Source organism: Colletotrichum chrysophilum (genome assembly GCF_026319265.1).
Source record: "Colletotrichum chrysophilum strain AFK26 chromosome Unknown scaffold_17, whole genome shotgun sequence".
Classification (NCBI taxonomy): domain Eukaryota; kingdom Fungi; phylum Ascomycota; class Sordariomycetes; order Glomerellales; family Glomerellaceae; genus Colletotrichum; species Colletotrichum chrysophilum.
In genome coordinates this window covers 386663-412323 of record NW_026517304.1, presented here as the reverse complement: position 1 = coordinate 412323, position 25661 = coordinate 386663, and the positions used below count along the sequence as shown (strand labels likewise).

Sequence of the window (25661 nt, the reverse complement as noted above, 5' to 3'; positions counted from 1 at the left end):
TTCGATTTCTTGGACTTCATGATCGGTGACTGAAAGGGCGACCGACGGTCAATTTGAGCAACTGGCAGATGACCGATCCGCTAGATATGCGCCCGCAAGGCATACCGAGAGGCTTAAACGGGTTGCACTGATTGTCCACTTCCAGATGATGGAGGGGAGACAATCCATCTAGGCACATTATTGAGCTGCGCCCCCCGCTAGCTGGCCTGCCTGACGTGCGCTAGGGGTACGTACTATGTCGAGGTAGCTTTTAGCGCAGTTGGTCCTCGAGCTGAACTTGCCCACGACATTCCCGTCGCTTGGAGTCACCAATCGCGAGACCTTGTCAAGCAGTGTGCCACACCGATGGATTCAAACGGGTCTCCCCAGAACGCCCCGGAGCCGCTGGATCATTTACCAAGATACGGGCATCGACAGCCCTACCTCGGTTCCAAGCCTGTCGTTTGCTTCCGCGTCTCCTTCCGCACTTCTAGGATTCATCGCCCTCCATACCGAGTTTGTCTAGTGACTAGTCTCGTCCCGGGCGATGTTCACCCTGCCTGCACGTTGCTTGAGGCTTTCTGGGTGTGTGTCTCGGGAGCTGTCTGGCCCCCGAAAACGCCCTGCATATTGCCCACCATGTCTGCCCATGCTGTGCCGTCCTGCGGCCTGGAGCTGTCCTTGTTCGTGGTCCTGAGCTAGCTGCTCAGCTCAAGGACAGCCTGGTCGAATTCTTCTTCATCTCTCTTCACTCTCCGTCACATCATTCAGAACATCAAAAGTCGATTGTCCAAGACGTCGAATGACTGAGGGTGTCGCACCGGCGTAACCTGCGTGCTAACCACGCTTACCCCGCCAAGGACAGATCAACACCATGGATATTGTGGCCGACCTAGTGACGGGGCCGTACAGGGAGATTATCGAAAAGGGAAACACGGCGATCGAGAATGCGGGCGACAACCAGGAGATGCTCTCTGCGAGCCAGAGGATGGTCAAAGGTGCCGAGCGATGCCTCAAGATTATTGAGCCGCTCTGCGCACGCCATCTGAAGGGGTCAGAGGTCGCTTTTACGAATGCGCTCAAGGATAATAGTAGGTGTTTCACCGGTGTTGCTCTGAACATACTGACAAGCGACAGATGACATTGCCGAGTTCAGGTTGCAATTGACCGATACGCTCTGGGACTTTGATGAGTACACGGAAGCAGACACCTTCGACAAGGACAAGTACACGGAGCTGTGGGAACTGTGCAAGAAGTCGGGCGTGAAGATTGGCGAGATCCTCAAGAGGTTGAAGCTGGAGGCGCCTGCGGCACCCGTCGCCGCAACACCACCGGCCGTCACAATTGGTAAGCGGCATTGAAACGCGAGGCAACATTGTCTGACCAGCGCAGAGAGTCAAACACCAGTCGTCCTGATCGACTCGGGCATTGTTCATCCCCCGAGTGAGGCAGAGCCAAAGGTTGAAGAACTCGAGCCCCCTCCACCTCCCCCGACGAACCCATGGGATCTGAGGACGACTCCAACGATTGAGACGGGGGCCACTTTGACCGAGACCATCGAGAGGCGGCCGCCTGTGTCGACCATGAGCTCTCCCGTCTCCGAGCCCAACAGCCCCGAGTACGAGAGAAGGTCGAGTTGCCTCTTGGAAATCGGCGTAGACAGATTGCTCACGGACGAGGAGCGGTATCACATGAGCCCGCAGGACATGAGGCCCCCTCCTCTCTCACCGCGTGGGCGGACATCCACGTTGAGCGCGCCCATTCCGGGGGACCACGCGATCCAGCCGCGGCCTCATCGGTACTCACAAGCCAGCTCCGTTCATTCCCATCCCTCGAGGCAACGCTCGCTGGAGTCGATGCACGGATCAGTGTTTGACGGGTGGAAGGAAGAGGGGACGAGAAGCCCTGCCATGACGGATCATCGCTCTTCAACGGCGTCCGGCCAAGACGGACAGCTGATTCCACTGTCTCGAGGCGCAGTCATACCGCCAAACTTCCCACCAGGCATCCACGAAGGCATCGAACGAGTCCCACTGGTTACGAATGACTATGAAGCGCCCATACCGGTCGATTCGGAGTCAACCCACAGCAGGCCCGCATCCATGATGTCGGCTCGGCCAAAGGATTGTAGTATCGGCCTCAGCAGCTCGTTCTATCTGTACAAAGGGTTCTGCGACGGGGCAAAGGAGGTCATTCGAGGGGGCGCTGGCATCAAGAAAGTCAAGAAGCCGGTACGTATACTGCGAAGGAGTAAGGGGCCTTTCTAACAACCGAACAGGGCTTCTCCGGCGCGCACGTTGTTGCCCAGTGCGAAAGCTGCTACTATGAGACCGACTTTAATCAGATGCAGGCAGACGTCAACTACGCAGAGGAAGCCAACTACCAGCTGAACAAGATTGGCTACCGCGTCCGCTTCCTGCAGAAGAGTCATATCGCCACGAAACGCGCCGACGAGTCCCTCTACGGCTGCGTCTTTTGCGTGCAGTCCCAACATACCCTCGAAGAGTGCGATGCCACAGTCTTTTTCAGCCAGAAGAAGCTGTTTGAGCACCTTGCGCGCCACCCACGCCCGCTGCCGCAAGTCCCCGGGGTCACTGTGGTAGAGGAGGCAGAGATCCCGTTCAACCTCCGGAACAACTATGATTTGCACTTCCGTGCTCCGCCGAAGCCGTCGCCGCTGGCAGACAAGCAGCTCGAGCTGGCGCAGCTACCGCACGCCACGGCCACGCAGACGGTGAAGCGGATGTACGGGATGCGGCTGCTGTACGACCAGACACCCGCGTTTGAGCTTGCAAACGGCGCCAGGCTCGGCGGAGTGGCATTCCCTGCCAAGTACAACGGGGAGTGGATCATGGCGTGGCATGAGGGAAACTACGGCTCCGCGCCGGTTGACGTGGTGAAGCTGGAGCCGCCACCCAGGGCGGAGATCAAGATGGACACGACGAGTAACATCTCTGCGGTGGCACGGTGGAAGTTTGCGCCCAAGTCAAAGGACGGCGGCGACTGGCTCAAGTTTGATCAGGGAGAGAGAATCACAAACATTAGCTGTAAGTTAACCGCTCTTACATATTGACGCAAGCTGATGCGGTATAGGGGCGTGGCAAGATCACTGGTGTTGGTCTGGGACGAATGCCAAGGGGACATGGGGTATCTTTCCGCAGACGCATATCGATACGAACACGATACGGGAGACCACGGACCGGTCGAGCATCTCGAGCAGCGAGAGAAAGAGGTCTGAAGGGTTCTTTGGGCGGCTTACGAGCCGGAAGAGTTCGCAGAGGCCGTCCAGTGTAGCTGAAGTGATGGTATCTTCGGGGCCCAGGCCTTCGGTGTTCTAGGAGAGATGTACAAAGGAGTTTGGAGGAGCTTATACCCAGATTACGAATAGACGTTGACTTTGCATGCCGGTAGTTGAATCTGCCTCGTGCCGCCTCTATCCGTTGTCGGGATCCCGCGACTTGCCGATAAGAACGCGTGGGATTCGGGAACGCATCCGCGCCTCGGGGCATCCGCCATTCGGGGATAGACCGGGTTCACCACCTTCGCCGCGGTCCCTTTACACCGAAGAACAGAACGTCACCGACTTATTACCCCGCACCCCATTGACCCGAGGTGGGCCGCTAACGCAGAGTCGTATCCTTGGTGGGGTACGGCAGTGTCTGACGGTACAATGAAGAGCGAGCTGATGACCTTTCATCGGTTTCGCCCCCGGCTCCAACCCCGCCTAGGCTTCTCCAAGCGCCCCCCCAAGACTCTCCTCGAGACGATACCAGGGACTTTTTTTTTTTGGAGACCGGTCCTCGGACCAAGCTTGCTAGACACGTTTTCTGTCGCGCGCGAACGACCTCATCTTTTTTCCCTTTTTTCTATCCGTCATCGGTGTGTGATTTGAAATTCTTTTGGACTGGAGCGAATTGGCCACTTAGCGTCTTCTTAATCTTCCTTACATCTACCCCGTGGAGAAGCGATCTACCCGTTACCCCGGATTTTCTTCTCAATCACAACATTGCCATTCGCCCGAGAGCAGACGTCGCGAAAATGGGACTGAACGGCGACGAGATTGCAAAGCACAATAGTGCCGACTCCTGTTGGGTCATTGTTCATGTAGGTTGCGTCTGCTCAGACAGAACGCAGTCAATTGACGCGCAAACAGGGCAAAGCCTACGATGTAACGGACTTCTTGCCGGGTGAGTGCCCCCCTCCCCTCAACACCGTAGAAACACTTCTAACGATGCCAGAACACCCCGGCGGCTCCAAGATCATTCTCAAGTATGCCGGCAAGGACGCGACGGAAGAGTTCGACCCCATCCACCCGCCAGACACGCTGGACAAGTACCTCGAGCAGTCCAAGCACCTGGGCCCCGTCGACATGACATCCGTGGTGGCGGAAGAGAAGGAGGAGGACCCCGAGGAGGCGGAGCGCCTCGAGAGGGTCGAGCAGAAGCCGCTGCTGTCTCAGTGCTACAACCTGATGGACTTTGAGGCCGTCGCGCGCAGGATCATGAAGAAGACGGCATGGGGTTACTACTCGAGCGCCGCCGATGATGAGATTGTGAGCAGCCCGTCGCATTTCACCGACTAGTACTGACCGACAGACCCTCCGAGAAAACCACAGCGCCTTCCACCGCATCTGGTTCCGCCCGCAGATCCTCGTCGACGTCGAAAAAGTCGACTTCAGCACCACAATGTTCGGCGCAAAGGTCGACATGCCCTTCTACGTCACCGCGACCGCCCTCGGCAAGCTGGGCCACCCCGAGGGCGAGGTCCTCCTCACGCGCGCCGCCCGCAAGCACAACGTCATCCAGATGATCCCGACGTTGGCATCGTGCGCCTTTGATGAGATGATGGACGCCGCCGAGGGCGACCAGGTGCAGTGGCTGCAGCTGTACGTTAACAAGGACCGCGAAATCACAAAGAAGATTGTCGAGCACGCCGAGAAGCGCGGCTGCAAGGGCCTCTTCATCACCGTCGACGCCCCGCAGCTCGGCCGCCGCGAGAAGGACATGCGCTCCAAGTTCACCGACCCCGGCGCCAACGTCCAGTCGGGCCAGGCCACCGACCAGTCCCAGGGCGCCGCCCGCGCCATCTCGTCCTTCATCGACCCCGCCCTCTCGTGGAAGGACATTCCCTGGTTCAAATCTATCACCAACATGCCCATCATCCTGAAGGGCGTCCAGCGCGTCGAGGACGTCATCAAGGCGATCGAGGCCGGCGTCCAGGGCGTCGTCCTGTCCAACCACGGCGGTCGCCAGCTCGACTTTGCGCGGTCCGGCGTCGAGGTGCTGGCCGAGACGATGCCGGTGCTGAGACGCATGGGTCTCGAGAACGCCATTGAGATTTACATTGACGGCGGCGTCCGTCGCGCTACCGACATCATCAAGGCGCTCTGCCTCGGTGCCAAGGGCGTCGGCATCGGCAGGCCGTTCCTGTACGCCATGGCCGGCTACGGGTTCGAGGGCGTCGACCGCGCCATGCAGCTGCTTCGCGACGAGATGGAGATGAACATGCGTCTCATCGGCTGCACGAGCGTCGACCAGCTCAACCCCTCGCTTCTTGATACGCGCAGTCTCTTCAACCACGGATCAACGCCGTCGGATAACCTCGGCCTAGCCATCTACGATCCGCTTGCGACGCCCACGCAGAGGCCCAAGGTGCCGAAGCCTTCGAAGCTGTAGACCTTTTGCGGTGTTTTTCTTGTCACCATCGTTTAGAGCAAGCATGGAATGTTTCAAGACTTGATCCAACGTCAGATGTATGATACTATACACTATACAGGGCGCTATATACCGCAAAGACATTTGAATTGCAGGAGACACTGTTCGCTGAGCAGCCATAGGGTTTTCCAACTCCAGTGATAAGATGAATGACCGGTGGCAGTTTGAATCAATTGCCGATTTGCCCTGGTATCTCAACCAGTCGACCGGGAGAGACTGACTCTGCCTACACTACAGCTGTCTCACGGTGCCTATCCCGGCGTATCGTGACTTTATTATACTACACTCTTACATTCACACAGATTCTATAGTACGAGAAGAGGAAAAGAACAAAAGTGTATTTACCTACATGCGTCTTCTGTGCAACATGCCAACCTGCGGAAACCGAGAGGCCAAGTCTTCAAGCGACCGATTGCCGACGGCCTCCTTCAGTGCGATCGTGGAGATGGCCGTTGGCAAATGAATGGCGCCATACACCCCGTCGTCAGCCCACTTGAGGTGGTGGTAGACAAGGTAGAATTTCTTGCCATAATCTTCTGGCTCGAGAATCCAATTCCAAGCTGGCTTCGGCTTGCGACTGTCCACGGTGACATGAGAGTCGGCCGCGACGCAGCGGTAGTCAAAGGCCCCGTTTTCACGCTCCTGTGTGAAGAACGCGAGATGGGGCAGACAAGATCTTGCCAGGATGACCTCGATATGGTGCACCTTGTCGGCACTGAGAGTAGGCAACCCTTCAAAGGGGGGTTGACTCTGCATGTTCAATGCCTTCTCGATAGCGAGAACAAGTCCGTAGACTTCCTCGGCCAGCCCCGGGTTGATCTCCACGACATCGTTCACAGGGACGGTTGTAAGGAGACGGTTGACTCCGTGGTTGAACGACATGAAGTCTACCATCTTCACCCGGTAAGTGTCCCAGATGCCTAGCATCTGCCACAAGGCTCCGAACGGGAACAACTCCTTGGTGATGCCGCCGCAGACGTCAAGGATCAAGGGCAAGCTCTCGTCTTTGAACGATGCGGCCGGGCCTTTGAATTTGATCAACGGGGCACTCGTTTCGTCCGCGGTCCAAGGCATTGCGACATCCATGATGGCGGCCAGACGGATGAGCACTCTGGTCTCGTCCTCGTCCAGTGTGCCGTTCTCGAAGCCGTGGAAAGTCTGAGCGAGCATGGCTGCAGAGAAGAAGTCGACGTTGAGTTCGGCATCGCCACCTACAAGGCAGTCGGCAATCTTTTCGGGCCAGCCCTCCTTCACCTTGTAGGCATCCGGCGTAGTTCCCTCCTCGAGGATATCCATCAACGTGAGCATTTGGTGCACGTGGTCGAGCACGTCGTATTGGTAGGGCATCTCGATCGCAACATCCTCCATGGCCATGTCAGAGCAAATGTTGGCAAAAGTGTAAAGGAACTCGAAAGGCGTCTGGTCCTCGGACGCCGGTTCGGGTCTCCAGGGTCGCGTCTTGAGCGCCGTGGAAAGGTCAAAGTCGCCATAAATGACCGCTCGCGGGTCTGTTGTCTTGCGGAGGTAGCCGATCTGATGGTACAGTTCCATGCGCGAGAGTCCGACCATATCTTTCATCGTCTGGCAATGGTCATCATCGAAGTAGAACCTCCACGCACGATCAGTGGCGATGATGTATCTGAGGTTGGGCAGGTCCACGCTGCATGTCGTCAGGCCCGGGGTCAGGTCTGAGATCACGAACATGGACGTTTTCTGTGGGATTAATCGACATTGGCGTTGAAGGTTTCTGAGATCTGCAGGCGAGTTCAGGTGGAACACTTGCCAGCCGGCTTCGTGCGCCGTTATTATGGCCCCGACGGCGTTCTCCAGCGTGGCGAAGGACAGTATCGTGACCGTCTCACCTTCACTGATGGCCCTTTGCATTAGCTTGATAGTTGCCTGACCAATGTCGGTTCCGGCCTCAAATCTCTCAAAGGGGAGATCGAGCTTGGCCTCGGCCTCTTCGCAAGCGGCCAAGGTGTAGCCCAGGTCGGTGTATTCAAAGGCCAGCCTTCCGAGTGCTTGGCCTTTGTGCATTCCGAAGGAGGACATCACCACGAGGGTGCAAGCCCAGCCCTTGGTCTTCTCGAAAAAGTGGTGGTAGATGTGGTCGCGAATGACGACCTGGCCGAAGTCTGAGTGCAGGGTGCGCTGGCCATCAAGCTTGACAATGATGGTCGTGCCTGCTTCGTCCATAGCCTCGAAGAACTCTTGGCGGTCATTTGTGAAGATGTCTTCCCATGTGATCACAAGGCCAGCAACCGACTTTTCCTCTCCATTCGGCCAGACAAACTCGCTCTCCAGACGAGTAGGCACGATGAAGATGGATCTTTTCCCGAGTGTTTCAGTGGCGAGACTTGCGACACTTGCAATTTGTTGCATCTTTCCGGAGGAGGGCGGTCCAGTGACCTTGAAGTAAGAGAAGCCGTCGTTCTTCTCGATGGCTGTGACGATGGGTGTAATGGTGTTTCTCCAATCCGTCGCATGGTATCGACCGGAAGGCTGGTTGTCCTGCTCCGCATTGGGATCCATCGCTGCTATCGTTTGTAATTGTTTTCGTCGTCCGTTGTCGCTGTCGCGTTCTTCTGACTTTTGCGAGATGGATAGCTTTGACGAAACAGTTGTATTTCGTTAGTTAGCGGCGGCGGGTTTGAGATAGGTAGGCAGCGGCCAACGGAAGCGTTGGCGAACTTTTTTCTTTTTGGTTTTTTTTCCTCCCGTGGCGGGCCGGGCGGGAGTATCTGTGTCTTTTGGATATCGACTGCGAGTGAAGAGGAAGGAAGGTCCTGGGGCGAGGTGAATAGGAGCCCGTTCTACTTTGATTAGAACACAACGTTTTCACAGCTCACCTCTTAGATACGCACCTGCCCAAAAGACGATGGGAAGAAAGAAGAGCAACAAGAAAAAAAAACAGTCCCAAAAAAACCCCACTGTCTCCAAAGAACAACATCAGCAATGGATGGTATACTCGAGAAAATCAGGGCCTTATCTGACATGCGCAAGCTGTACGGTGAGATCTTGTTCGAGAGGATTACGACTGAACGGCCACACCCACTCGGGGAGAAGATAGTCAATGGAGCATCTAGCACTACGACTCGTGCTCTGGACGTCCTAGTTGTCCTTGTGAGATACCTGTCGTGATGCTCCCGTCTGGCCCCGACAACGATACGGGTTCGAACCTCATTTGGGAACTGGCCTGGAGAGATCTCCAAAGCGACGAATACAAGGACAACGCGCCAGTCCTCAAGCAGGAGATCATGAACGCCGTCGGCAAGAACGACACCTCGTCCTTCTCACTTTGCGAGTCGCAAATCATGCGCGAGACTCTGTGGAGCCGCAAGGAACTCCTTCTCTGCGGACTCGAATACCTGGAAAACGGGCTACGGACTGGGAGAAGATTGACTCACCCTACGCGGCTTTCCTCGCAGAGATGACCTTGGTGAGCTGGGACGGCAAGTCGGAGGGGTTGGGCATGGCCGTGAAACGGGTGTTTTGCCGTAGGTACCGCTCCGACGGTGACGCAGGCCGCCTCACTTTGCTGAAACGCGCCCCGATGATCATTCGCGTCCACCTCAAGCCGTCCGCTGGATCCAATCTAGAGGAAAAGGACGTCCTTCGATTCCAGGGCGGCGAAGACGTTAATAAAAACTGCTGGCTGCAGTTCAATTGAGAACCGACGACGCCAAGTCAGGAGATACCATACAGCTTTACGCATTCAATGGTGTTGATATCTTGCCCACGACATTCAACGCCAGCCGCTCAAGGCGCCCCGAAATGCTTGGAGCAGAAGGCTATGAGTATATGCTGTTCTACTGTAGCTATGACCCAAATATTCGCATCAAGCATCGTTTCGCCTGTGAGAAGGACATATACGGCGATGTTGACGAAAAGATCCTCAAGGAGCGATTTCGCTTCGAAACTTGACAACCTGCGCGACCTTCCACTGGCGAGAACTTTTCGACCACGCGCCCCAGAAACCGCATCAAGACCATACTGGAAACTCTCCAACGCAAAGCCGCCATGATGACACAGGCTCCGAGGCTGAAAAGGGCGGCCCTGGGGACGAGGCAGGCCCTACAGGCCAGAAGGTTGGATACCGCGGTAGAGGTCACGGAGAACCTGGTCGCGGTGGTCACTGATGACACTCACTACGGAGATTCCCACCAGATAGAGAATACTTATGATGAAAATTCAAGCACGGTTCGATTCAATACTTGGAATTTCATAATCCTCCTTTAAAATGATGTTATACGCATGTTACAGAGCAGTTAAGTACTACGTCACGGATAGTTAAACTATCATAGTAAAGCAAGCAAGTGATGAAACAGTCTCTATAAAATAACGAATACATAGTGAGATGAAGTAATGTATTGAATCAGCCCTGTTTAATGCATATGATCCCATCAGCCTGACGTCGCAAATGTATACACTGGAACAAGTTGCAGTCATCGCAAATAGCTAAAGGCCCGAAGCCATAGTCTCTAATCCGTGTCATGCAGTACCACTCTGTCTCTCCTTCCCCATCGACTAAGACCCTGAGACTAGCACGGCACCTGTCAAGGATCAGACAAGACAGAACTTCTTGTATGGCATCATCGACGCCATAGTTGCACGATTGCACCGCCTCTACGTCAAAACTGCTGAGCAGATCAACCACGTCTCCGATGACTTCTCTCCACTCCGACGAACCCGGAAGAGTTGGGTTAGCCGCGCGGTGTTTCTTGGCCGGGCGTGCCTCTTTGTGCGCCGCCGTCTCGTCACCACGGGCGAACTTGGCCACTCCTTGCTCTGGTCCGGGGACCAGCTGGCCGACTTGCTCTCTGAGCTTATATATGGCCATCGCCGTGTCCTCGAGCGCCGCTACATAGGACTCATCGTGGCAATCGTCGGTTGCGACTTTGCCTCCTGTGGCTCTATGGTCTCTGCGGAACGGCAACTACTCTTGCAGCTCTTGGCTCTCATACCGGGCTAGCAAAGTATCGCTGTTCTTCTCGAGAGCGTCGTTGTCGAACAACCTGGACGTATGCTTTGACAGAGCGTCTTAAGTCGTCGGCCGAATATTCTGCTACGTGCTTCCGCCGACGCCTATGATCGATCTCGCGGGTGTGCTGCTGTGCCTGCTCTTGGAGCTGCCGGCGCATCTGCTCGACTTCAATGGCCTCTTGCCTAGCTTCAGTCTTCGCTTTCGCAGCATCTTCTCGAAGTATCCGTTTCATCTGCTCGACCTCAGTGGCTTTCTGCCTATCTTCGGTCTTCGCAGCTTCGTCTCGAAGTCTCAAGATTTCTCGCTTCAGTCGTCCGATTGTCTCGCACTGCCGCGCTTTCGATTCCTCGTTGGTGGCAGTCAGGGTCTCGCGAAGGTTGGTAAGCTCTTGAGGCCAGGCTAAAGTTTGCCGGACATAATCAGCCATTGGCAGTCTCTCGATCTTTGGCCGGGCTTCCTGTAATGCATCGGAGCATTTTGACAGCCAATCTACTGCTCTCGTTAATTCGTCGCTTAGCATAGCACGCAAGTGCCTCGCTGGGCAAGGAACCCGCTGAATGAGGCAGTCCATATTCGCGGCCATTGTCTTCGCCTCATTCACATTCTTCTTCAGGTTATCAATCACAGCGTTCATTGCGCTTGGCATATTTGCGTATGTACTTGGGTACTAATAGAGTTGGATGGTAAGTGCCAGAGAGGATGATGGAGGACGACAGAGGCAACGACGATAAAGTGAAGTTGAACAGAAGAAAGCGGGGCTCCAGGATTGGCAAGTGCAGACTCGCTTGGAGAGCGCAGGCAGGTGAGGTCTGGATGGCAGGTACGGTGGACCATGACACAGCAGGCGCGAGCAGACATGCAAAGCTGGTTTGGGGTTTACCAGGCGACATTATATGGTTTGAAGAGGGCGTATAGTCACAGTTTAGACTATCGCCACTGGTACGCTTCGCGTGTACTTGGGTTGCCTTGCCTTTGGTGGTTTGAAACGTCGAATCGTGTGTGATAATATGTCAGCTTGCCCGGTGATTGAGACCCTTCATTGACGCATAATCCGAGTCTAGTCGTGTAAGACGAATGTAAGTTAGGTGATATTGTTGTTGCAGTTGTTTCTTGTGCGCGTTGTCCTGCCTTGATCTCTTTTTCCCTTGTCTCTCTTCGCCTGTGCCTCCTTTCCTTTCCTCCCGCAACAAACCACTACCAACGCAGGCACCCACCCACGACACCGCCAGACGATCAAAAGAAAATGGCGCCTCGATTCCCGATTCTCCAAGCGTTTTCTGATTCTGGAAAGAGAGAGGAATTCGTCAAAATGCAGTTGGGAAAATACCTTCAAAGTGAGGAGAAGGTGCTGCGCGTGTTCGAGCAGATGCGCGACAGGCTCCAAGTGAATGGCACAATCACGATCAACACAGAGAATGCTTTCGGACCACAACGAAACCCGTCGGATCTGCTTCGAACTGTCCAGCAGACCAACGTTTCCCGGCGAATAATCGCAACTCGCAGGCAGGATATGAGTAGAAGCCCGCCGCAGGAAGTCTTACTTGCCGGGGACCGGGAGGGGTGTCGTCAGGGAGGCGGCAGAGCCTCCGCCCCGGCGATCGGAGTCTTACTTTGCCTTGTCCCGTTACATCCGGCCCTGTCCAAGCGGTGACGTCAGATCGCACAAGTCGCATTGTGCATGGGAAATTCGTTCAGGAGAGCAAGACGGGATACGAAGCTTCTGTGCACGAACACCCGCTGCACAGCCCATGGGGCCGGTGGGCAGATCATAAGATGTGCATAGTTATCCATCGCGTGAGCGACTCAGCTCCCGCAGACGAACATGAATGCGAGTCATACGGGCGGCGCCAACAATAAAAAAGACATTGCGGTTCGGAAAAAGGGGAACGGGGGCAGCTCCACGATGGCCTTGGCCGCCCAACTTTGTTTGGTTTAGCGGCATCTCAAACGGGCAGGGGAGCGCAGGCCAAGCCCAAAGAGATCGACACACTGTATTCCTTGTTTCATAATCCGGTAGACGGGTGACCCCTGCCATCGAGGCTCCGAGATCTCTGGAAACTTTTTGAGTTGGCGCCCTGGGAGATTTTTATCCCACATCGCCTACGGATATCCCACATTTTCGGATGCTATTTTCGTTGCACAACTCCCAGCGATGAGGTCTGCGTTCAACCATGCTCCGACGCAGATTACCGGTGTTTTGAACCCGTAGGGCTGGCAGCATTTCTGCCTGTTGGGTCTGGCCATTCGAAGGCAGTTGGCCGGCGCCTCTCGTCGTATTTCTCATCGATCGTCGAAGCTATCGCGATACGAAGACGCGGTGTCGAACCAAGTGGTCCGGAGGCGTGCGGCGGTCTGCGTACGACATTGAGAGTTTGTCCTGCATCCGACAGAGGATTTTGTGCACGATGGCCTCAACCTGTGGTCGCCGGGCAATTGCTCGGTCTTCTCCGTTCACCTTAATTCCTTGGCCGTGGGGAGGAATCACTCCCTCGCGGAGCAGGGGTGATGGCAGCGCGAGGTGAACGTCGACGGTGAGGCTATTGGGATGATGCTGACAGCGGCAGGTTTACGTCAGCCGAACTTCCGGTACATCAGACGACGGGAACGGACGGGAACTCTAATTGACAGCTTTTACAGCAGCGAAGCTTGTCTCGCATGAAGTTCAGACGAATTTTTTCCTACAGAGTCTTGCTCGATGGCCGTGCCGGCGATCAGTCATGCGACTCAACCGCAAGAGCCCCAGAGCAACGACGGAAACGGGGCAAACTGCGGGCCCCATGGCAGGGAAGGCCAAGGGGAAGGCGTCCAAACCTTCGATGGACGATGGCCGTCGACGTCTCTTCAGAGGTGACCGGGCAGGCGTTTAAGCACTCCACAGGTTGCGGTGCCTTCACACGTTCGGATCCCACATCACGGCAACCTTGGCTTGGACCTCCGCCCGCCCAACACTTAGCGCGCCAGGACTCTGTTTCCACCTTATCCCTTCTCGTATGGAGATCCTCCTGCTCGCGTTCGGTTCCTATTCGCCAGCGCCCTCTCGGCCTCGACGATGTCGTCGGTTCCCCTGGCAGACTCTATCGGGCCACACCGTACCTGCGGGATGGCGCAGCCCAGCGGGGGGCTCCCAGGTTTCCACTCCTCGATGGACCTGTGTCTCCTGGAGGGAGGACCGCAGCACTTGGCATCGAGTGAGCGTATATACAAAATGAACAGGTTTCTCCCTCCTCTTGTTTACTTGGGACTCTCTCTCCAACGTCGCTCTCGCGGATCACCAAGAGTTGCCTTTCGTTCTTTTCCTTTAGTAGTCTTTTCAGTGCGTTGTCCTAATAACAGATACGGTCCTTCTTTCATACGTATCTGATAATCACACTCACTCCACATACACTCACTCAACATCTACTACACTCATTCGACACATCATGGTTCGCTCAAACACTTACACGGCACTCGCTGCCGCCACACTCTTTTCACAACTGTCCTCCGCGGCCATCACCAAGTGCCCCAACGAGGAGGCCGTCTGGGAGACCCCCGTCGGCGTCAAGTACACCGTCTGCCCCGGCTCCGACTACCAGTATGGCGGCAACAGCCTCCAGGTCGTCAAGGATGTGGCCTCGACCAAGGACTGCGTCCAGATCTGTGATACGGATGCCCGCTGCTACCGTGCCGTCTACGACACAGAGGACAAGCTCTGCCACGTCAAGGACAACAAGAACAACATGAACTGGGCCGCCGACGGCCGCTTCGTCTCCATCCGCATGACCAACGACCTGCCCGAGGGTTCCTTCCTCGCCACCTGCCCCTTTGACGAGGAGTCGTACAAGGTCCCCAACACCGACAAGGAGTTCCGCGTCTGCCTCAACACCGACTACACCGGCACCAGCGTCAAGATGGTCAAGGACGTCACCACCGTCCAGGCCTGTGCCGAGCTCTGCTCCAACACCAAGGACTGCACCAAGTCCGTCCACGACAACATCAACAACGTCTGCCACATCAAGGGCGCCGAGCCCGCCAACTCGCTCTTCTGGGTCCAGGACAAGCAGTTCACCACCATCCACGTCCCCGAGACCTACAACCCTGCCGTCGAGGGCAAGTGGGGAGACCTCATCCGCCTGCCCGTCATCCCCGTCGCGGCCTACATCGTCCCCGCCTACCCCCAGCCCGACAGGCTGCTCTTCTTCTCCTCCTGGGGCAAGGACGCCTTTGGCGGCGCCTCTGGCATGACCCAGTACGGCGACTACAACTTCGCCACCGGCGAGATCTCCCAGCGCACCGTCACCAACACCCACCACGACATGTTCTGCCCCGGCATCAGCCAGCTCCAGGACGGCCGCATCGTCGTCCAGGGCGGCTCCGACGCCGAGGCGGTCTCCATCTACGACCCGGCCACCAACAACTTCACCCGCGGCCCCGACATGAAGATTGCCCGCGGCTACCAGACCTCGACCACGCTGTCCAACGGCAAGATCTTCACCATTGGCGGCGCCTACTCGGGTCCCCGCGAGGGCAAGAACGGCGAGATGTACGACCCCGAGACCAACGAGTGGACCCTCCTCAACGGCGCCGACGTCAAGCCCATGCTCACCGTCGACCACGAGGGCATCTGGCGTGAGGACAACCACGCGTGGCTCTTTGGCTGGAAGAACGGCAGCGTCTACCAGGCCGGCCCCAGCAAGGACCAGCACTGGTACGGCACCGACGGCGACGGCTCCGTCATGAAGGCGGCCACCCGCGACGACCAGAACGCCATGTGCGGCGTCTGGGTCATGTACGACGCCGTCGCCGGCAAGATCCTCTCCGCCGGCGGCAGCCCCGACTACACGGACAGCGTCGCCAACAACCACGCCCACATCACCACCATTGGCGAGCCCAACACCCCCGCCGAGGTCGAGCGTGTCGCCGACATGGCCTTCCCCCGCGGCTTCGCCAACGCCGTCGTCCTTCCCGACGGCCAGGTCCTCGTCACCGGCGGCCAGCGCAAGTCCCTCGTCTTCACCAACACGGACGGCATCCTCATTGCCGAGCTGTTCAACCCCGAGACCAAGGAGTGGAAGCAGATGGCGCCCATGGCCGTCCCCCGCAACTACCACTCCGTCTCCATCCTGATGCCCGATGCGACCGTCTTCTCTGGCGGCGGCGGCCTCTGCTACGTGCAGACCATCCTCGGCTCCACGGCCAAGTGCGACAAGACGGTCGACCACGCCGACAGCGAGATCTTCCAGCCGCCCTACCTCTTCAACGCGGACGGCACCCTCGCGGCGCGCCCCAACATTGCCACCATCGGCACCGACCCCGTCAAGGCCGGCGCGACCATCACCTTCACGGTCGAGAACTGCGAGGGCCCGGCCAAGGTCGCGCTGATCCGCACCGGCAGCGTCACGCACTCGTCCAACACGGACCAGCGCCGCATTCCCCTCGACTTTCAGGTCAACGGCAACGAGTACTCGGCCAAGCTGCCCGAGGACTACGGCATCCTCCTTCCCGGCTACTACTACCTGTTCGTCTTGAACGCCAACGGCACCCCCAGCGTTGCCAAGACCGTCCACGTTGTTTTGTAAGCGTTGATTTACTACTGGATGGATAGACTATAGACAAAAGCGACAGAAGGATAATACCCCCGATAGACTACTTAATGTATAGTATAAGGTCGCGCCAAATGATGCGATGGTACTGTGACGACGTAATGAAAGAAGACTAAGATTAGAATATGGTTGCTCGCGCCGTAACGTTGATGTGTGGCGATACGTTCCAGTGGGGGCCAGATTCAGCCCAAGTTTAGAGCCTCCAATCTACCCGTGACTGCGCATTCCAACGTGAAGTCGACCGAGACCTGTGAGATTTCTGTACCTGGCGCGCCAACGACCGGTTCACCGACAAAGGGGCGGCGGCTGCTGGACAAAACCAGCGGTCGCCGGCGTGGGGGATCAGCGGTGGCGTCGTCGGACGAGATGCCGAGGACGTTGACTGATTGGGCTGGTCTGCACGTGCATTAGACGCCGTGTCGACCGCCCGGCCGTTGTTCGTCCCAATGGTCAGCAAAGCTCCGGGGCGCGTCGAGTCTGCGACGGGAGCAGCGTCCTCCGAACGTTGTTGAATGGATGCTGCTGGCTGAAAGGTGAACGATGACGCCATGCTGCATTGTGAAGAAAGCGAACGGTGGGGAGCAGGCTCACCACGCGACCTGCTGTTCCCACAATGCGCCGAACATCGACCGTCTAGCGTCCCTGGCGCCGTCTCGCCAGAATGCAGCGCTTGTTTCAGCGGTCGCCGGCGCTGAGCCACCTCCGCGTTCACAGACCTTCCGGGGAGGTCACCCTCACCGAGGTCTGTGGTGGTGAGATAGCCTTACCTTTCTTTGGCCTACCTAGGTTTGGTTTACGAACAGTGGCAGCCTCTCGAATCACACCACCAGAGACGGGCATTCTAAGCACTACCGAATTCTGCTCTTCATGCATACGACACGACCCTCATCTAATCCATGCAGCCCTCCCCCGCCGATGGCACGTCGCCGTCTTCGTCAGCTGAGAGAGGCTCGGTGTGCACGGCGGGCAAAGCAGCATCATCCCAACGGCCTCCCCGCGGCGGGCACTAAATCCCATACCCAGGCCTCTGGAGCAGGTCTCAGAAAGAAACGAGAAACGAACGACGGCGCAACTCCAATCTCCCCCTGGAAACTTGACTTTCTGGTATTCCTTTTCGGAGAGCGTCTGTGTGTGAGAGTGTGTGTGTGTGTGTGTTGCAACCGTCGAGCCGGCCGTTCGTTCGCCCCGCAAAATAAAGCCGATTACATCTCACAAGACTAGCCCCCGTCCCCCCCATACCGTCCGTGATCAATGATCCCTCACTCTCATCCCCCCATGTTACGTACGGCGAGGGAAAATAAAACAACAAAACATCAACAAAAACACCAGCCCCGCCCACCCTCGTCCCTGCCTCACCACACACTTTCCTTATCGCACGCTTCCGTCTCCTTTTCTAGACCAAGCCGTAGAAGGCCATTCCAGCGCATACCCTTCCCCCCCGCCGGCATCCGAGACCACGCGCCGCATCGGCCGATCTGTGACCTCGTGGGTGCCTACATCACACTTGGCGCGGCGTGACTATCCTTAGATCCAAAAAGTGCCTCGAGAGTGCCTGTCTGCCTCCCTCGTACTACAGCAAACGAAAGCCACACCCGACGGCACCCACTACGTACCAAACATCGCATCGTGCCTCGAGTACTCGGACCACTCCTCCAGCCCAAGACTAGCACGACAGCCACATCCAGGAACCACAGCACCCACACACGTCGTCCAGCTCGTCTCGCGAATTCTTCAACAACATACCGGGCCCCCTTTTTTCGTCACTCTCGGTCACCATCGCCGACTGCCCGAATCGAACCGATCCCGACCGATCACCAGCGCGCGACCGCGCTTCTCCCTTCTCCCCTCCTCTCTCTCCCTGCCTCTCAGAATGTCGTCCCTCGAGGCAAAGATCGTCGTCCTCGGCTCCCAGAATGTCGGCAAGACGAGCCTCGTCATGCGGTACTGCAAGGGCTCCTTCAACCCGGCACAGACGACGTCCACCGTCGGCGCGAGCTTCATGACCAAGCGCGTCGTCGACACCGATACCGACACCATGGTGCGCCTGCAGATCTGGGATACGGGTACGTCTTGCTCTCCCCAATGTTCTATACGTATCGACTAACAAACCCAGCCGGCCAGGAACGCTTCCGCTCCATATCGCGCCTCTACTACCGCGGCGCCAACGCCTGCATCCTCTGCTACTCCATCACGGACGCCCAGTCCTTCACCGAGATGGGCATCTGGCTGACCGAGCTGCGCCGCAACCTCCCCGGCGACGTTGTCCTGCACGTCGTCGGCACAAAGGCAGACATCGTCGCCCGCGACCCCTCCCGCCGCGAGGTGCCCTTCGAGCGCTGTATAGCCTACGTCGCCGAGAACCTCGCCCCGGGTCTGGCATCCACGCCGCCGCCCACGGCCACACCGACAGGCATGCCCTCGCTGCTGTCGTCCTCCGACCCGCGGACGTCCTCGTCGCAGGTGCACAGCCAGTTCGGCAGCGGCGGCGGCGGCGGTGAGCCGCGGAGCCCCTCGTCGAAGCGCAGCTCGGGCTTCTGGGGCCAGGAGGTCGGGTGGGACGCGTGCCACGAGATCAGCGCCGAGAGCGGCGAGGGCGTGGAGGAGGTGTTCCGCGTGGTGACGCGCAAGCTCGTCGAGCAGAACCGCAAGATGCAGCAGGCGCTGCTCATGGCGACGGCCACCCCCGGCACGCCGGGCTATGAGTCCGGCATGGACGGCGGCTACTTTGACGGCATGAACCCGCGCGGCAGCTTCCGCGTGGGACGGGACCGGCGCAGTTGGCTCTTTTCGCCCGGCTTCTCGCCCGCCGTCACCGTCGAGCAGGGAGGCACGGAGCAGAATACCGATGATGGCGCCGCCAAGGCGCGGAGGAAGTGTTGTTGAGTCAGGCTCTGGAAGATTGGGCCTTTCTTTCTGCAACATGAGACGACGGTACGAAGAGACGGATATTTGACGACTGTTTTTTTGGGCATTCTGAGACAAACGACACGATCCGGACTGGCTGAGGACATAATCATGCAGTACACGACAAACCACATTTCTGGATCAAGCATGGTGCGAGGCGTTTGGGTATGGACTATTGGGCTTTTCTTCAAATGGGATCACGGCACAGGGTTTGATTTTCGCATGCGGCATCACTGCATGGCTGTTTTACGGTACTGGGTTTTACAGAGAGAGCATCTCTCGCGAGAAAGCATTGTTTTGGTGGCAAAGGGGTTTCCTTTCTATCCTTCTGTATAGTTTCATCATGAGCGCGGGCTGCATTCGTCATAGCATGGCTTGGCTCCATCTAATACCATCATGTCATCAAGGCCTTACGCCCGAGAGGCACCACCACCGCTCTGCTGTGCCTGTGCCTTCTTGGACTTGTCTACATCGTCGTCCACCACGGGCGCCGTCGGGATGTCGATCCCGCCAATCCTGTACTCTAGCCCTACATAAGCATCGCTGACGACGAGCACATCGAGCTTCCTGCCCTGAGCGGCTTCGGGCACCTTGAAGTTGGCGCGGGCCGTGGGCTTGGAGCCGACGGCGACGCTTCTGCCGGCGCCCTGAGACCAGCCCGCGCGCTTGACGGCGATGACCTCGTCCCGGGCCGTGTCGGCCAGGACGACAAACCAGCCTTCATTTTGCGGCTTCGGGAAGCGCGGTGCGTAGACGTGGGCGTCGCGCTCCGTCAGGGGGTTCAGGCGGCGGAGGTCGACGGACACCGACAGCGCGGTCGTCTCCGGGACCGACACGGCGAGGTTCGGGAGCTGTGCGACGGCCTTTGCGAAGCGAGGCTGCTGGTGCGGCGCGACGGAGAGCTTCTTCGCCAGCTGCGTAACTTTGCCCGGGGATCCCAGAGCGCCAATCTTGGCGAGGGTGAGGTCCGACGTGTCGTTCTTGAGCGTGTCCACGCCCACGCCGGGAAGAATGGAGGCCGGGTGGTCGGTGGGCCAGCGAGCCGACTTGATGCACTGCAGGAGCTTGATGAACTCGAGGCAACTGGAAAGGTGGCCCAGCTCCGTGAGGACGTCGATGGAGGCCTGGATAATACGGATGGCCTGGTCAAGCACGCTGGTCTGGTCACCGACGTAATCCGTGATGGGCAGGGAGATGCGCGACATGTGCGCCTGGAGCAGGAGAAAGGCCTTCACATGGGGGTCCCACATGGGCAGGCCAAAGGAGTTGCCAGAATAAGTCAGGTTGCGGGACAGCTCGTCGTTGATGAGGTCTTCGTTGTGGCGGACCGGGAGCTCGTCGTACTCGGTTGCGCGCGACATCCACGACAGAACATCGAGAAAAGACGCCTGGGCCTTGGCGTGCTTGACGAGGTGGCGGATGGTCTTGTGAGAGAGGTAGTAGTAACTCATAATCTTGCCAAAGGGCGTGGGGTCGACATCGCCGTTGGGGAACACCTCGACGCAGCTGGACTTTGCCAGCTCACCCAGGGACTTGTCAATCATCTCAATCATGTAGTCGTTGGCCATCGTCTGCGCGGCGATGCTGTTGTGCTCCTCAGCGGAGATCTCGAGGCCGTAGTACGAGGGGTTCTTGTGCAGGCGGCGGAAGAAGAACGTCCACGTGAGGTAGTCCAGGGCGTCCTGCTTCGTGACGACAGTCTCGGCCGAGACTTCGGCGCACAAATGATTGTCGAGGACGGTGTGGAGGGAGGATTCCACGGGGAAGCCGGTGTGCAAAAAGTGCTTGTAAAAGTCCTTTTTGGCGTCTTGTGTAAAGATGCGCGCCACGCCCGAGTTGTCGAACTGCGGGCGGCCGGCGCGGCCCAGCATCTGGAGGACATCTGTCAGATCCATGTCCTTGTAGCCCTCGATCTTGGCGTCATAAAACTGCGTGCCCTTGACGACGACGAGGTGAGCGGGCAAGTTAACGCCCCAGGCGAGGGTACTGGTCGCGACCAGGATCTGGATCTTGTTGTTGAGAAAGAGCTCCTCGGCGAGCTGGCGGTCAGACTCGACGAGACCGGCGTGGTGCAGGCCGATGCCGAAGCTGATGGCTTCCTTGAGGGCGTCGTCCTTGACGCGGGCGAGGTTGAGCTGCAGGTCGTCCTCGTCCATGTGGAGGAACCGTCGCGGGTTGTCCTCCATGCCGCAATAGTTGATGAGGTCCTTGGCCGTCAGGCGGGTCTGCCTTCGAGACGGGACGAACACGATGACGGGCTTGTCGGGGCTGTGCGTCTTGACCGCGAGGAACGTCGGGCGGTTCATTGACTGCATCAACGGACAGAACCCCCTGGTCTCGGGGAAGCCGTCAATGTAGAGCTCCAGCGGGACGGGGCGGACCGAGTGTCGGAAGTTGAAAAGGCCCTCCTTGACGCCGAGCCAGTTGCCCAGGTCCGTCGCGTTCGCGCAGGCCGTCGACATGCCGAGCAGGCGGACCGAGTTCTTGATGGACGCCGCAATGTAGTTCATGCGCGAGACGATGATTTCCAGAATCGGGCCGCGGTCGCCGGCGAGCAGGTGGATCTCATCAATGATGACCAGGCTGACCTGGCGGACGTAGCCTCTCGTCTGCCAGCTACGGGAGATACCGTCCCACTTCTCAGGGGTGGTGATGATTACGTCGGCGTCCTTGATCGTGCGCGTGTCGGGCGTGTTGTCACCCGTCAGCTCAACCAGCTTGAGGCCGAGGGGCCGCGCAAGCCGGGCGCCCCAATCCTTGACACGCTCGCGGACGAGGGCCTTCATGGGGGCGATGTAGACGACCTTTGACCCGGGGCGCTCCTTGAACGCCCACCACATGGCGAGCTCAGCCGCGACCGTCTTGCCGCTGCCCGTGGGCGAGCCGAGGAGGACGTTTGCAGGCGTGTGGTAGAGGGTGTGGAAGATTTGCGTCTGCATGGGGTTGAAGAACTGGAAGCGCTGGGCGTAAATCTCCTCGAGGGCCGGGTTCTTCAGGGCGCTGATGGGCAGCGGCTGCAGGTTCAGGAGGTCGGTGTAGACGCTCTCCGTGTCGGGGCGGATGAGGTGCTGGAAGGAGACGGGCGTGACCGTCTCGGCGCCGAGCCACCGGTCAGAGACCGCCCGCACGTAGATTTGGTTCGGCAGGGGGTCGGAGAGGGGAATGGTGAAGTTGAGCTCGTGGTCGTCGTGAATCTTTCTCCTGTTGAGGATGAAGAACTCGTGGTGGTAAATCTCGGACGTCTCCGAGTTTTCGACCCAGATGTAGTACGACTCGGACGTGCCGTGGACGTGGTCGTTCCACTTGAAGTCTGGGTAGATGAACAGCTTGATGCGGAGGACGTCGCGGTTAAGAGGGGCGATCTCAGCCTCGACGCTGACCGTGGGGAAGTTGTTGAGAATGTGGGCAATCTTCTTGCCGGCGCTCTGGTTGTGGACGAGGCTGCCAATCTCTGCGGGCTCCATGTCCCTCATGGCCTCGATCGACAGGTTGTCCTTGGCGTCGAGCTGGTTGAGCACCGACTTGGGAAAGTCAAACTGGTGCAGGGGGTGCTGGAACGCCCAGATGCGCTTCTCGATCGACTTGGCCAGCGTGAGCAGGACCAAGCACTGGTGGCCCCATCTCCTATTCAGGGCAATCATGAACAAGGCTCTGCAGATGCGGCCGGCCTGCTGGGCCACGTAGTTCAGGTCGTTGCCCAGCGCAAAGTCCTCCGGCTGGGCTCTGCAAATGTACGCCTGAAGCAGAATGTTCGTCTTGGCCTGGGGCGTGTCGATGCCGCTGTCGACCTCGCAGGGCACCACGTCATACTTCATCTTGGTAAGCTCTTTTTCCTCCGAGTCTCTCGACTGGATATTGTCAAACTCTCCGCTCATGCTAATCATTTTGAGGATGTCGGCCTCGGTGGCTTGCGGCTGCATCATGGTGTTGAAGATCTGGATGCTGGTGTGCAGGATGTAATACTGGCTTGCAATGCGGCCAATGTCCTTGCTGCGGAGCTCCTCGGTCACCTCGTTGAAGATGATCATCTGGCTCTGCTGGAGCGTGCGGGCCGCCTGGATCGCTAGCGTGCGGCGCCTCTGGACGAGCGTCGGGTCGTCCCTGATCTCAGCCCACTCGATGCCGTAGCTCATGGGGCTCCGTTGCATGCGGACGAACAGGTACGAGTAGCCGATCCACTGGACGGCCTCGGGGATGGACGTCACCGTGCCCAGCGCGATCTCGGCGTTGAGGTTGTCGACCAGCTTCGTCGAGAACTTGGACTCGATCGGCTGCTGCTCCGTGACGGTGGTCAGGTAGTGGTGGAGCCTGTCCTGTGTCGTGCAAATCATGCCAATACCGGTGTCCTCGAACTGCGGACGACCGGCACGACCAAAGATTTGCAACACGTCGAGGATGCCGAGGTCGACAAACTTGCCGTCCTGGGCGCTGTAGACCTGGGTGCCCTTGATGACGACGGCCGCGGCGGGCAAGTTGACACCCCACGCGAGCGTCGCCGTACAGCAGAGCACTTTGAGGACTCCTTCAGCAAAGAGCCGCTCCATCAGGTTTCTGTCGGAACGGGCCATGCCGGCGTGGTGCACGCCGAGACCTTTTGGGATCAGCTCGCGCAGGTCCCGCGCCTTGGACGACTTCATATCGCGCACCGCGTTCTCGTACCCGGGATGCATGGTCGGGTCGAGGAGATCGATGCAAAAGTCTTCCACGGCCTTCTCGTACAGCATCTTGGCCGTGACCATGGTGTCTCTCCGCGAGTGCACAAACACCATGACCTGGTGGTCCCGCTGGAGCATGTCTCTGACCTTTTCGAAGGCGACCTGGTCCAGGTTCTCCTTGGACTGCTTCGAGCCGGCCTTGCCCTTGACGCCGATGAAGTGCTGCTCCAGCGGCACGGGGCGGAAGGAGGCGTCAAAGTAAAAGAGACCCTGGTACCGGTTGACCTTGAGGAAGTCGGCCACATCAATGTAGTTGGGGAGCGTGGCACTCAGACCGACGATGCGGATCAGCGACTGGGTGCTTTCCACCTGGCGCTCCGTTCTGGCAACGAGCGACTCCAGCACAGCACCGCGTTCGTCGTGAAGCATGTGAACCTCATCGATGATGAGGAGGCGGACCTTTTGCACCAGCTCGGTGTCGCCGGTGCCCTTTCTCGTGACGACGTCCCATTTCTCAGGGGTCGTGACGATGATTTGCGTCTGGACGATCTCGGCCTTGGTCAGGTGCATGTCTCCGGTGAACTCGCGGCACTTGATGCCAAGCCAGGCCAGTCGCTTGCCGAGCTTCTCGGTGACTTCCGCCGCGAGCGCCTTCATCGGGGCGACGTAGACGATCTTGAAGTCTTGCGCGTCGACTGCAAAGTCTGTGGTGGCCGGGTCCTCGATGGGATTGGGCGTGCAGTAGTGGCCGATGGTTTGCAGGATGGTGAGCATGGCGGCGTCCGTTTTGCCCTGCACCCGTCAGTATCACCACAGCTTGAGGGGATGACAACTTACAGCACCAGTGGGCGCGCAGATGAGCATGTTCTCGTTCGTCCTGTATGCCACCGGATGCACCAGACTCTGCATGCGGTTGAGCGTCTTGTACCCCTTGAAGGTCCCGCGGCAGAGGCCATCCATGTCGGATATCTTGACCAGCTTCTGGCCGGGGCCCAGGACGCCCTTCTTTCCCGCAGGAATGGCGTACTCTTCGTACTTTTCGAACTGCAGCCTCTCACTCCCCGTGGGGAGCGCGTACTTCTTGCCAGAGTGGCTGAGAGAGTTCCCGGCATTGTACGCCTTGTAGACGTGGGGGTACTGAATCTCCTTGGTCATGGCCGGAGCGAGGGCCGCATTCTTGTGCTCGTAGTCCTGGCGTCTCAGCGCCTCCTCGCGCTGGGATTTGGTCAACAGTCGCCCAGTCGCCTCCTGGTCCCCCTGTGACTTGACGGCGGTCACAATCTCGTCGCGGTGACCGAGCAGCTCAATGATGAAGTCAAAGTCATCAAAGCCGATGAGGTCAGCCAGCTGCGACTGCAGCTCCTCGTCGCCACGGCCCGAGGTCAGCACGCTCATGACCTGGCTCTGGAACACATCCTCGGCCAGGCCATTCTTCGCAGCAATGCCAGAGCACTTGCTCGCAAACCAGGCAGCGCCGTACGCGCCGTCTCCGTTGAGTGCGTCCGGGCCGTCGAGCTGGTCACTGCTGTAGTCGTCTTCGTCGTCGTCTTCGATAAAATCCCACACGTCCTGTGCGCCGTTTCCTGAGGAGTACCCCTCGTAGTCGTCGTCAAAGTCCACTTCAGATGGTGGCGCGGACGGCAGCTTCAGACCGGCCAGGGCCGTCTTCATGGCTTCGAATTGAGCCCGCCATTGGGCTTCGGCGGTGTCGAGGTCTGCGGGTGCCATTGTGAGTGAGTGTTGTATGAGATATGAGTGGTGATGGACTCGAGTATCCGTCGACGACGATGAGATATCATCTTCATGGCACTGCACTAAACGCTGATAGAGGAGTCATTCACCGAGC

At 58.1% G+C, this 25661-nt stretch overlaps 7 protein-coding genes across 7 annotated transcripts; 4 read left to right on the top strand and 3 right to left on the bottom strand.

Annotated features, from left to right (window-relative positions):
- Positions 1-853: 853 nt before the first annotated feature.
- On the top strand, positions 854-3052 carry COL26b_003215 (uncharacterized protein; the record flags this gene model as incomplete). The annotated part of the gene is made up of 4 exons (XM_053176116.1): positions 854-1070; positions 1117-1326; positions 1372-2210; positions 2258-3052. The coding sequence occupies 4 exons, from the start codon at positions 854-856 to the stop codon at positions 3050-3052; spliced, it is 2061 nt and encodes a 686-aa protein (XP_053040016.1).
- A 965-nt stretch (positions 3053-4017) lies between these two features.
- On the top strand, positions 4018-5654 carry CYB2 (Cytochrome b2, mitochondrial precursor; the record flags this gene model as incomplete). Its single annotated transcript, XM_053176115.1, has 4 exons — positions 4018-4083; positions 4133-4166; positions 4218-4531; positions 4575-5654. The coding sequence occupies 4 exons, from the start codon at positions 4018-4020 to the stop codon at positions 5652-5654; spliced, it is 1494 nt and encodes a 497-aa protein (XP_053040015.1).
- A 384-nt stretch (positions 5655-6038) lies between these two features.
- COL26b_003213 (uncharacterized protein) lies at positions 6039-8225 on the bottom strand (the record flags this gene model as incomplete). The annotated part of the gene is made up of 1 exon (XM_053176114.1): positions 6039-8225. One exon carries the CDS (start codon positions 8223-8225, stop codon positions 6039-6041), a length of 2187 nt encoding a protein of 728 aa, XP_053040014.1.
- A 2426-nt stretch (positions 8226-10651) lies between these two features.
- On the bottom strand, positions 10652-11311 carry COL26b_003212 (uncharacterized protein; the record flags this gene model as incomplete). The annotated part of the gene is made up of 2 exons (XM_053176113.1): positions 10652-11134; positions 11228-11311. The coding sequence occupies 2 exons, from the start codon at positions 11309-11311 to the stop codon at positions 10652-10654; spliced, it is 567 nt and encodes a 188-aa protein (XP_053040013.1).
- A 2785-nt stretch (positions 11312-14096) lies between these two features.
- On the top strand, positions 14097-16232 carry COL26b_003211 (uncharacterized protein; the record flags this gene model as incomplete). The annotated part of the gene is made up of 1 exon (XM_053176112.1): positions 14097-16232. The coding sequence occupies one exon, from the start codon at positions 14097-14099 to the stop codon at positions 16230-16232; it is 2136 nt and encodes a 711-aa protein (XP_053040012.1).
- Positions 16233-18126: 1894 nt separating this feature from the next.
- On the top strand, positions 18127-19139 carry COL26b_003210 (uncharacterized protein; the record flags this gene model as incomplete). Its single annotated transcript, XM_053176111.1, has 2 exons — positions 18127-18319; positions 18370-19139. 2 exons carry the CDS (start codon positions 18127-18129, stop codon positions 19137-19139), a joined length of 963 nt encoding a protein of 320 aa, XP_053040011.1.
- Positions 19140-19570: 431 nt separating this feature from the next.
- Positions 19571-25543, bottom strand: COL26b_003209 (uncharacterized protein; the record flags this gene model as incomplete). Its single annotated transcript, XM_053176110.1, has 2 exons — positions 19571-24607; positions 24653-25543. The coding sequence occupies 2 exons, from the start codon at positions 25541-25543 to the stop codon at positions 19571-19573; spliced, it is 5928 nt and encodes a 1975-aa protein (XP_053040010.1).
- Between the last annotated feature and the right edge of the window lie 118 nt (positions 25544-25661).